This window comes from Coccinella septempunctata, chromosome 7 (genome assembly GCF_907165205.1).
Source record: "Coccinella septempunctata chromosome 7, icCocSept1.1, whole genome shotgun sequence".
NCBI classification, from domain to species: Eukaryota; Metazoa; Arthropoda; class Insecta; order Coleoptera; family Coccinellidae; genus Coccinella; species Coccinella septempunctata.
The window spans coordinates 8789346-8801933 of NC_058195.1; the positions used below are offsets into that span (position 1 = coordinate 8789346).

General features: G+C 34.9%; 1 protein-coding gene across 1 annotated transcript; it reads left to right on the forward strand.

Annotated features, from left to right (window-relative positions):
• Positions 1-8505: 8505 nt before the first annotated feature.
• Positions 8506-10993, forward strand: LOC123317475 (protein odd-skipped-like). The gene is made up of 3 exons (XM_044904029.1): positions 8506-8714; positions 8815-9238; positions 10288-10993. Exons 1-3 carry the CDS (start codon positions 8663-8665, stop codon positions 10739-10741), a joined length of 930 nt encoding a protein of 309 aa, XP_044759964.1. The 5' UTR covers positions 8506-8662; the 3' UTR covers positions 10742-10993.
• The last annotated feature ends 1595 nt before the right edge of the window (positions 10994-12588 follow it).

The window sequence follows — 12588 nt, forward strand, 5'->3', positions numbered from 1 at the left end:
ATTAACTTTCCTCAAGCTAGTGCATATTATGGTAAAATACGTAATAACAGAAACTTTTACGTAGAACGGGTAACATAGCGTTGATTTAAAATCCAAAAATGTTTTGAAAAGCGTCATAACCCCACATTTTAGTACTATACTACAGAGTGAAATGTGTCAAATTTCCATGGCCAACCGACTTCTGAAATAAAAGTGAATGGAGAATAGGTATATAATTGATACTTCTCGAGTTCCTAATTTTTTCACTTGTACTCCACTGAATTGCTATCAAAAAGTGTCTTCATAATGCTTTTATTTCAAGATCCTTGCACAAACAGAAACGGAGATAATGACCAAAGTAGAAATTTTAATTTTGGCCTATAACTCGAAAACGAAAAGAGATAGAGGAATGCAGTTGATGGTATTATTAGTTTCTCGAAAAATGACGACAGTAATGTGCCATGCATTTTCCTCTATATTGTTGGGTTGAAGGAGTTGTAGTTCAGGTATCACCAATTTTGACCACTCTGTACATTTCCTTTAAGCTTAAAGGGGTTGGTATATCTTACCTATGAAATAATTTGTTAGATGTCATTGCAGATCGGGAATAATGTCATTAAAATCCCTTTTAGTTCTTTTGTATTTCCAAATGGAACTTGAACAATAACACAAGTTACTCATTTTATTTCAAAAATATGTTCGGTCACTTAGAAAATGCGATTTCTGAAAATTTCAGAGATTTTATTGTAACGGATAATCTTTAGGTCTATCACCATGAATCGTGCAAATACGTATTTGGAGTGGCTTATCACTCAGTTGAGGCATGAGGTTTAGGATAACGGAAATAGACAACAAAATAACTGGAGAGCAATCTAAACGATTCTTTCAGGAAATTTCCATAGTGAAACTCAATTTTCTGGATTTTGAATATCAGCGAATGACGAACCTTTGAATTCAGACTTCAGTGATTCTAGGGGTATCTAGACAAATTCCACGTTTTTTTTAAACTTTTCTATTTTTTAGAATCTCACTGGTGCTGCCCATTCCTGTCTCGGTTCTTCCGATAATAAAATCCGCAAAAAATACTTCGGCGTCTATAACAGTACCCTTTTTCACCGTTTTCTAGGATAAAGCTGTAAAAAAGGCCAAAGGATTGACTAGCCTTTATTCCATCCTCTGAACCAGCAGGTTCTGAACCCCTTAAAAACCCCATCCTCGCAATAAAAAGACGGTGAAAGATTATATACAGTTACAACACTTTACTGAACTCTTTACCGATTTTTTATTTGGAACAGTAAAAAGCAGGGAAGGTTTTCGAAGACATTTTTAGTTTTATGGATCTCAGAGATGCCGACAAGGGTTTTTTGGATACTTATAAAATTTCACTGCATGCGATATAACTTTTGCAGCAAAAAAGTCTGCTTCGGGTGCAACCTTTCACAGAACTCACCGACAGAAAAAATTACCCAAAGAATAGTCGAATAAGGTGTATAAGATCCACGAAGGTTTACTGAAAAAAAGAGAGTTGAAGATATTTTCCCAAATGGAAACATTCTACTTCCCTTTAAAAAGAAGCAATAGATCCATTGAAATCCAGAATTCGTGAAAATTTTCTGGATGAGCATGTTATTATCTCGTCTACAGAAAAATATATCAGACCATTTCTTGGTGGTTGTATTCCCTAAGGTACCCTTGGACAAGTATCTGGCGCCACTCAGAAATTCACGCCTGTGCCCTTATGACCAAGTGAAAACGATACCACTAAAATAATTCATCGACAGAGAATTTCGTCAAGTGTGATAGTCACCACCCTATCGACTTTTAACGGTGAGCTAGGGCCATGTGTTGACTGTGCAGGCGTTTTCTTAAATGCAACAGACCCGGGGCCTTATCTGACAAACTTTCAATATATTAACACCTAAAAAACAGATAGTTGGCCGTGGGTATCAAGTTACCGTGATGCTGATGAAGATCGAAATGATCGATAAAATGAGAGGCCCTCAAGTTGAACCAAGGGTTCACCGGTTGAAAGGAACAAGTGTGATTGAATAGAGGTGAAAAGTAGGTACAGCATTTCGTTTTCCCATGAAGAGGAAACCCTTGAAGAACATTCATCCTATTCTTGTAGAAGATTTCATCTATGAACACCTGTAAGAATAATCCTTGTATTTATACTCCACTCACATTTATTTCAGCAGTCGGTTGGCCATGAAATAATTTCCCAAGTTTTTGTTACTAGAACGGAGTAAGGTTGGCACTCATGGAATTTCGTTAATATCATAACGCCGTTGCCACAACTAATATCAATTTTTATCACGAAAATGCCGAAAGTGATTGAAAAAAGAGACAGGCTTTCAGTGCCATTTAGAATTCAGGTCCGCTCATTCAAATAGTTATACATACCCTGATATTCTAAAATCCACAATACGTCAGACGGCAGCGAATGTTTCATCTGAATCTAAACGACTTATATTTCAGCTGAATATTTCCACAATCAGAAAGATTGTGAATGAAGAGGATGACAAAGAATTTCCTTCTATTGGGAGACCCAAAAAAAAGGTGGCATTTGAGAATTTTATGTTTGAGTGAATTAATGCGAAAAGTTTACTACAGAATTTTCGATGAAAGTCATCGTAAAATAAGTTCCCGAAAATGGATTTTTCTATTTTTCATTTGACTTGTACTAAACATTTTAAATGTCTTAAGGTACCAATACCAATAAGTACCTAATTAGTATTATTAGGTATATGAATGTATTAAGATTAACAGCCTCAAATACTCGCCAGTTGTCCTGTTAATTGTTTACTCATGTGAAATTTTTGTTCAACGGTGAAGTTCATCTTGACTTGAAACTTTTAAAACTTTAATTCCTTTTACTTATATTGATGCAAGATGATTTTTGTTGAAGAATTTAACATTCTTGTAATTATCTGTTAATTCCTTCGGGAGATACCCATTTCCAACCACTGCATCATATGCATTCCATCTTCGGGTTAATATTTTTGAAATCTACAACTGATGTAACGTATTCAAACTTTAGCCAAAGAAGATAACGAATATTAACTACCCTCAAGCTAGTGCATATTATGATATTATACTGATACTCTTGTATTTTCCATGCATATAACTGGATTTGGTATGCCTTCAATCAGTTTGTATAAACTTCAATTATGTTCGTCACATATTTTCCGAAGAGATTCGACATTGTGATAAAATTCGTAATAACAGAAACTTTTACGTAGAACGGGCAGCATAGCTTTGATTTTAAACCCAAAAATGTTTTGACAAGCGTCATAACCCCACATTTTCGTACTATACAGGGTGAAATGTGTCAAATTTCCATGGCCAACCGAGTGCTAAAATAAAAGTGAATGGAGTATAGATATACACCTGGTTTTTCACGTTGTCCAAAAAACGAGTATAACAGTTGATGGCTCATATCCATCATCACCTAAATTATAAATTTCATCAATTATCGACTGAATCGATTCAATACTCAACGTTGCTTCTCTTTCCAAGACAATTAGACGCGGTTCTTTTGTCACCTCTCAGCTAAATCCGAAAGTAAACGATAAAGTTCAGTTTCTCTTTATCTCCCCCAAATAATTAACTCAAACACCCCTGAATAACCATCCACATGTCCCACCGATGTGTAAATATAAGTAGTACAACGCTGTCAACTTTTAAACGGTTTATATTCCGGCGGTCCCTTTGATGTTCGCGACCTGCACGAATTTTGGTCAGAAAAATGAAAAAACCACCCGTCTGCTCGTCCCAAAACCAACGCAAGGTGTGTGCATATGTGTGACAGGATCGTCCTCTCTTATCATTGCTACCATATAAACGAGTGATAGCGGCATTCGCGTCTTTCCTTTGAAGCCGCCGCCCTCTTGATGGAAATACGTGGAAATGGCACACTGTAAAATCGGTTAATATTTGATTCCGCGAGTGGGTAGATTCTGTCAATATCGACGCAGCGATTGTGAAGTTTATGATCGGAAAGACAAATAGATTGAGTCAACAATTATCTGTTATGAGGGGATTGACGTCCTTTCTAGAGAATTTGCTTTACGGGTGAATTGGAATTGTGGATAAATCCTCAAGAAGCGTGAATTTCATTTCATTTTTGAACCCATCTTTTTGGGAACTTTTCGAGGGTCAACTTTTAACACGCGTATCTCCCAGAAAAACCGACCTAGATCTAAAGGTCATCAAAATTCCGAAAGAACAACTCTTCTATTTTTTATAGTAATAAACCTCAACATTTCATCCTGCTCGGTACAACCGTTTTTTCAACTGAACATCTCTTAAAGAGACTTTGATAAAAACGAGAGATTTTTATGAATCTTTAACTCATCTTGGTCTTGTGACATGTTGTAAGAATTAGATTTCATAACATGAATTGAAATCAGTCATTAACAACGCCTTCAACCTGATGAAACAACCCAAGAAATGCCCTTCTCAATCTGATGAAAATCGGTGAAAAACGACAGCAAGTTGAAACGTTGCTTTTCAAGACCTCCCCCGTTCGAATCTACACGACGTAAGTTGAAAAATCGCCATCCATCAATCTGACGTCTCAGCTAATAGCACCTTACCACGAGTACCACCATCCGAAAACAGGTGGTCTTCAAATGGGGCTCAAAACTAAAAACCACCTTCCGATGATATGAATAATTCAAGAGCCTCGCAAGCTGACGATGATGCTATTTTGCTCGCGGTGCAACTTCATTCTGTTCCTCTTGCTAGTTGAACAGATGCAGCAAATTCGGACTACTGGTGTGGTGGAGGCAGTGGTGGAGGCTGTATTAAGTCTTACAGGATCAGTCTGAGCTCAAGATATGCGATTTTCTCTGTTCTCTGGCCTTTCTCAGCACTTATCCCCCTTTTCCATTTCCCTAGATATGGTACTATTATTATTATCCAATGGCAGGATTGTCTTTACCTTTCAAAACCTCCATAACTTGGATATATTGTAATACTACCCTCCTCAATCAATGCTGAAGAGCCCATCGATTGGCTATTACCTCGTGAGAATCCACAACTGATTTTTTCTCCATGCATACGGTTCTTAGCCTCCAAAGGGTTGTTCTATTAAGTACCTTCCTTGGATATTCTTAGAATACCACCATGGGCTAATAAATCTGATGAAAAGATGCTAGATCTGTAACTCCAGTACCCTAGTTGACATGTTCTCATATAGCTCCAGTGATGTAAACACAAGCTAGAGTCTTTGTATTCTATCCTCGTACTGTTCTGACTTGCTTTGGCGTGCCATAGTATTGACTCATGAGTGATTATTGGTTAATCTCCACTATAGTTGTTTTAGTGATGCTTCACAACTCCTAGTGCTTCAAAACCATGCACATATCCAGCTGTGGTAACACAGATTCTTTCTGTCTGGATATGGAGATCCAGATGCTCTTTTCTCCTGACCTAATTTCAACTTGAAATCAAAGAACAGCCTTCGCTGACTGGTTTCACTTATCCTTCTGGACCAAATCAATTTATTTTATTGACTATGGTATATCTACATATACACCGAACTAAGAATATGTAATTCTCCTATGGAGTTGGCTATTCTAACACTCTGAATTACTCTTTGGAAAATCAGCCTTCAACAAACTTATAGCGATATCTTCAAGGACTTTTTGGTGCTATTCTAATATCACTCATCAGTATGAGAAAAAAGCATGCTTGTAAAGGAGATCTTAAACATTGTAGTGTGTTTCATGTACACTGAAAACTGCAAGACCATCACCAGAAGTGAAATATTACCACAAACAATAAAAAACAAACATTAGGGGTCAAACTCCAATGACTTATTCGAAAATTGTCATCACCTTTCGTTATAGCAAAAATACTCCACGTAATATCCTACCTTGTAGCAAAATTGAAGGGTGAAAATACCCTTCTTCATCTCCACCACTGCCCCAAATGCACCCACTACTGCTAAAACGTATTATAGGCAGGCAATACACCCACTTGATGAAGTGTTTTACTCTTCAACTTCCAAAATCATGTCTAGAAACACCTGCCACCCAAGGGCACTGTTGTTAATTCGTGAAATGTCGAGAAGTTTATGGTACCACTGTTGGCTATCTGAGACCTTTTTAATTAATGCGTTCGAATCCAGGACCCACAAGAATTAATTTGAAATAGATACGTTCTGGAATTGTGGGGCAAGCTGCAGTTATAACTGAAGTTTTTTCTGTCGTTTAAACGAATATGCCCTTGGGTGGGGGATGAATTTGTGTTTCTTCCTCTGATATAGATTACCCTCGAACGTTAGGATACTTAAAGATCCTTATTTTTGATATAATTACTTTTATTTCGAAAATATTGACTATTCTAGTAATTTTACCATTTCTCTGAAAGCAAGATTTCCTTTTTTATCACCCTAACTATATACCAGAACAGATACAGTTCAGCTGAACTGGGATTTCCAATAATTATTTTCCACGAACGCTCGAAAGCTATCCTAGGAAAAACGTTTGAATATCTATTTTTATCAAATATTTATTTTTAAAGGAGGTCGATAAAACAATATTTAACGTTTTGTCATATCGAAGTTTCCAACTGCCGACTGACGATAATAGTCTAGGTGTTGGCCCTTGAAAAATTCAAGGGAATCTATATAGAAAAGATACCGACGTATTTCCCAAGTAATAATTTGCTACCGAATGTGTATGCAATGATCTCATGCATTAGTTTATCAATATCGGAATACAAACATCAATATACAGATGATGAGAGATTGGTATTGAGAATTTTGAAGAAATAGGTAGGTATGATATTTATTCAAGATTGCCATGGATAAATATAGTTAGGTGAGAAGCTACCATGAACTGATAATGAACTGTATCAAGGGAATTACATACTGACTGGGAAAACACCACAGTATACAATATCCCACCAAAACAACGGAGGTTGGTTAATGATTGCAAGTTATAGTAATAAAAATAAATAAAATATACAGAGCATGGTAGACACGTTTTAAGTCTACTTGTACTCAAGTTATTCAACGACTACCTATTGTTGACAGTTGAACTTGCAATTCAATCATGAATTAATTTGATTATTATCAATTACCTATTTAATTATGATTTCTCTCATGATTATAAAAATTTAATCATTATATTATCTGAATAACTGAAAATGATAGAAGGATTATAATTATAATTTTTAATATTAGTCATATTATACATATCATTACATATTCTTATAATTATTACATCATTACATATTCTTATAATTATTTTAATAATTGTAGATGATATTCAATCAAAATCGATGTTGTCTTCATAGTTATATGTAATCAATATTTCTTTAAATTAAAATAATTAAATAACGATTATAATGATATAATCATTCAATCATTATTATTATAATCATTATTATGCTTTTTTATTTCATTTTAATTGATTATTTATATAATTATGTTTACCTGTAGTTATAATTAGGTATATAATATAATATAGTTTTTATCAATATTTTCAGAAGATGTCGATGAAAATGAAGAAGTTAGGTTTCAAGTAATGAAAATTGACATCAATAATTAATTAATTAACGTTTTTAATACCAATGCATATAGTGCTTTAATTAGTCTTTCTATAATTAAATGAAATTAAATAAAAATCGAAAATTTATTTTTAATCAGAAATAATTATATGTAGACATTTTAGTTATGATTCATTATTAATTATTATTTCAATTATATTATAATAATAGAATCAATAATCATTTAATCATTTTAATTAGTATTTTAATTATATAATATTATATAAAAATCATATACTCACCTCATACCTAATCCTTGTTATATTCAATCATGAGCAATATTATATTTATAATCCTAATTTACCTATATTATTACAATCCAATTATGATTATAATTATAATTTCGAATTTATAATTACTAATAAATAATAATTTAATTACTAATTAATATTTAATTATATGTTTCAGTGTATATAATCAGTTTGTTTAAGAGGATTACTATTGCAGGAAAGAAAATTCAATTATCTGCCAATGTTTTGCCAAATTTATTGGCCTTCTCAAGCCTACTAATTATATGTATATATATATATAATTAAAATATGTAATCATTGGTAATTATAATTAATTTGAAAATTTCTATTTAATTATAATTATAATGACAAATAACATACATATAATCATAATTATATGTCTACATATAAATAATGATAATTTCGTGTAGGTACAATTCAAATGAAAGCTTTCCTGGATTTAGATTCGTAAAAATTTAGAATCGGTTCGAAATTAGATCGAAATGTACCCCAAACTCAATTCCAGCCCTATGTACGTGAAAAAATGCACAAAAGGCATAATTGATAATTGAAATTAAACAACAGGCTAGGCTCCCTGCCGGGCGACCGCTGCGCGCGCGACCCAATCCCTCCAATGAAAAATAGGAGCGTTAATTACAGAGGCGGTGCTTGCACTTCCGAAGGATCCTGTAAATCCCCACTCCGAAAATTCGTAAACTGCCCGGACTACCCTATTAAATCAGTGGCATCTCTACTCCGGCATTAGACAGTCTCTATCGGTTGCAGTGGAAGCTCTAGTAGCCGTAGTCACTAGTGTATATAGTTCCTGTGTAGTGTTATCATAATATACTTGATCTTTATCAGTATCAGTGGATAGCTCCTTGGTGCAGTGAATGTGCTTCTTCAAGATGAACGTTCGAGCTGTGGATACATCAAATACGCCTGGTGAGTGTTAACAAAGTTGCTCCAGTTGTCTCAGTTACTCGATCATTTTCGGGCAACACTCCACGATCAACCGAAGCCCCTTTTGACGATTTTTTCGTAGTGTTTCAGCAGTGCTACCCTACCTTGAGTCAGACCAAGCAAGAAGCTGACAGTACAACATTCATGTTTCCTTCCCAATCACCTTCGCCACCCATGAGGTACACCACAGCACCTTGGGTGATCCCTCATCAAGAGACGATGGGCAATCAATTACCTTATGGACTGCCTTACTACGGGGATGGTTTTCTTCAACTGTTCAGGCACGCTGCCATGTACAAATGCTCGTCCCAAATGCCTAAGCCGATCGTGAAGTCCAGCCTTGGTACCAGGCAGAAGAAGCAATTCATTTGCAAGTATTGCAACAGGCACTTCACCAAAAGTTACAATTTATTGATTCACGAAAGGACCCATACGGATGAGAGGCCATATTCGTGTGACATATGCGGGAAAGCTTTCAGGAGACAGGATCACTTGAGAGACCATAGGTAATTTTCTATTTTGAACTCAATTCCTAGATACCTAGATTTCCCTGTATTACCTTTGAAAATTTAACCATGATGTTCGAAAAAAGATTGTAATTTTTAGTCTAAGGTTCAAAACTGATGATCTGAAAATGAACTTCTCTATTTTCTTGCCATTTACAATTTTCATATATTTTGTCTTTGGTTTGTGCATATATTTCAAAAAATCTCTTTTTCCCTTTACATATTTTCCAATTCATTCTCATTTTATCGATTGGAATGGGGATTATTTTCATTGATGTGATGAACCTTCTGCGAACATAAAATTCCAGCCTTTTCTTCCAGTTTCTGAATTAAAACCATTCCATATCATAAAAATACCCTAAAGTAAGTTTCAAGCTCAAAATGAATATTTGAGCACTTTGGAAAATAACACATTTTTCCGTATAGTGCTCAGTTTTCGAGTAAATTGAAAAAATTGGTAACTCTGGCTGGTTATTGGTCATAGTTGGTTGTTATTCTGAAGGCAATTTTGTTTTTCCAGGGGTGGCATAGCTTATTTTTAAAACTTAAAATAGTAAAAGAGAAATGTTTCTTCTGACCTCAAGAATCTACTCTTAAAATACATGTACAATTGAAAGAATCACCCTGTATAGGCACTTGATGAAGCAAGCATAGACCTTGATTTGTATTCTCGTCAAAAACTATAAACCTACACAGGGTGTTGAAATGAAACAGAAAAGTAGGACTGCACGTGTTGAAAAACTTTAATTTTCACAAGGAAATACGTCTAGGTCTATATATGAGGGTTGTTTTGCTTTCTAACAGACCCTAATTGTAGAGAATATCAGGTACTACTCGAGCAATTTGTGTAATGTGAACCGTTACAATTTTATAGCCTTTTCGACTTCATTACCTTACCTAGTCGGATCCTACTATAAAATATATTGGCTCACTATAACCTCACTTTGTCGTGTTCCAAGAACAATTCGTTCCAGTATTCATAATCCACAACAGTTTCTGATTTCTCAGATTCTCACAACAGTTCAGTAACTGATTTTTCCTTCTTCCAGATACATACACAGCAAGGAGAAGCCCTTTAAGTGCACCGTGTGCGGCAAAGGATTCTGCCAAAGCCGGACTCTGGCAGTTCACAAGATCCTCCACTTGGAAGAATCACCCCACAAATGCCCCATATGCGAGAAATCGTTCAACCAGCGATCGAACCTCAAGACGCACCTCTTAACCCATAACCAGAGAACCCAGGATTGCTCATACTGTTCCCAAATCTTCGTGAGCTTCGAGGATCTCAGGAACCACGAACTGAACTGCAGGACGAAACCGCACAGTACAAACGCCAGCAATAACAACAATCAACCAATGGCACCCTTAGTATTAGAAGTGATAGAAGGCTTGGACCTATCGAAGAAAAACGAGGATGAAAAAAGCTGCGATATTCCCAAGATTGAAACTACCCCCGTCAAATCAAAATGCGGGTTTTCGATCGAGGATATCTTAAGGAAATGAAGCGTTCTAGTTTCGTCCTATTCGAATTTTTTTAAGACTACCTCTTCTTCGTCGAGACTGAAATTGTCAAATGTTACCAATTTGATTTTACAAAGGTTCATATTTTAACGTTACGGTTGTAAATAATTGTAAATATTGTTGTTGATTTTGTTGTTGTTATTTATTAGATTTTTATTTATTTTATAGTGCTCCACTCGGCATTCACCTTAATGAATAAATACACATTGCATGTCCATTAAATACTTCGAAGTCTGATGTTTATTTCCTTTATTCTTGATAATCATTGTTGGGCGCAAATTGAATATGAAATATACCTACATAATTTCATAATTGGGATATACAATAGCACCTTAAACAGGAGGCTAAACCACAAACGACCTCATGTTTCTTATTTAAAGGAGATCAAGTCTTAATCTTTGTAGCATTTGAATTTGGTATTGACAGTGCGTCAATTGCTCGGGATTTATATAAAAGAGATAAAAAGATTAATTCGTGTTTGTTTGGTAATTATGGAGAAGAGTTTCAACCTCGATTTCAACCTACATAAATTCAGCGATTTCATTGTTTAAAATTTGAATCCATCAACAGTGATGTTAGGAATTATGAGAGATACTATATACAGAGATTAATGGGAATTAATTTCGATGTAGGTTCTGAACCTCACAGTAAGAAGAAGAAAAGTTTCTATGGGAGCTTGTCCTGAAACGCTCCGTTGAAGAGTTACGTTAACTAATGAAATTTTGCAGTGGTATTTTTCAAATACAGATGTAGGAGACTGAAATATTTTACTCATCCCCCATAGCTGCATAGGGGCAAAATTTAATTTCTTTATCTCTGTCCCACTTTTGAAAAATTAATTACAAAATCCATAATCAAGCAGTCATCTTTGAAGCAACGTAAATCTGAGAAACCGTGTATAAAATTCTTATATTAGTTAAAGTACAGAAATCAATTTAAAAAAAATAATAACCAATGAAAATATATATCTGAAAATAACAGAATTCGATTCATGAAAATCAGCATGCTTTGTACCTATAGTAGGCATATTACAGATGATATTCGAGAATATAGACCCTCACCCTCTATTCCCTTAAATTAAAAATTTAAGGGTGACACCCCTACACCTAAGATTGAGGAGATTTTGGCTTACAATTCTGCTAGAAACATGTCCCCCTTCGAATAAAAATTGACCTCTTCTGGCATTTTCTCTGAAAACATCCTTGTCTAGACATAATTTGCCTGGCAAGTTTTCAAATTGTCACCTCCTGTAACTACTTCAAGGACTCAATAAAAATTTGCAAACCATAGTGTTCATGTAGAGGGTCAAGTGATCTTTCAATTGAGGTATAGCTCACCCCCTATTCCCTATTGAGAATTTAGGGATGATAGTTCCTACACGTAGGGTTGAGGAGATTTCGGCTTACAATTCTGCTCAAAATATGTCCCCCTACAAATAGAAATTGACCTGTTTCGGCATTTTCTCTGAAATCATCCTTGTCGTGACATAATTGGACTGGCAAATTTTCAAATTGTCACCCTGTATAATATTCTGTACCACAAAATTTTTTATTTTTAAATGACCCTTAAATCCTAACAGTAGCATATGAGAATAAATAAAAGAGCGATTTCTTCGATTAAAAAAACAATTATTCACTCATCCCCAACAAATACCAACCTATATCGACATAATTATAGTATTAATGAAGTTTTGAAGTGCATGAAAACAATAACACAAATTTCCACCCAATAATTAACACCTACTTGATGGGTGAAATACATATTCCTCCTTCTCATTTCAGCCTCAATACCCAACAGGATAATCTATGGGTAGATACGCACCTCTTATA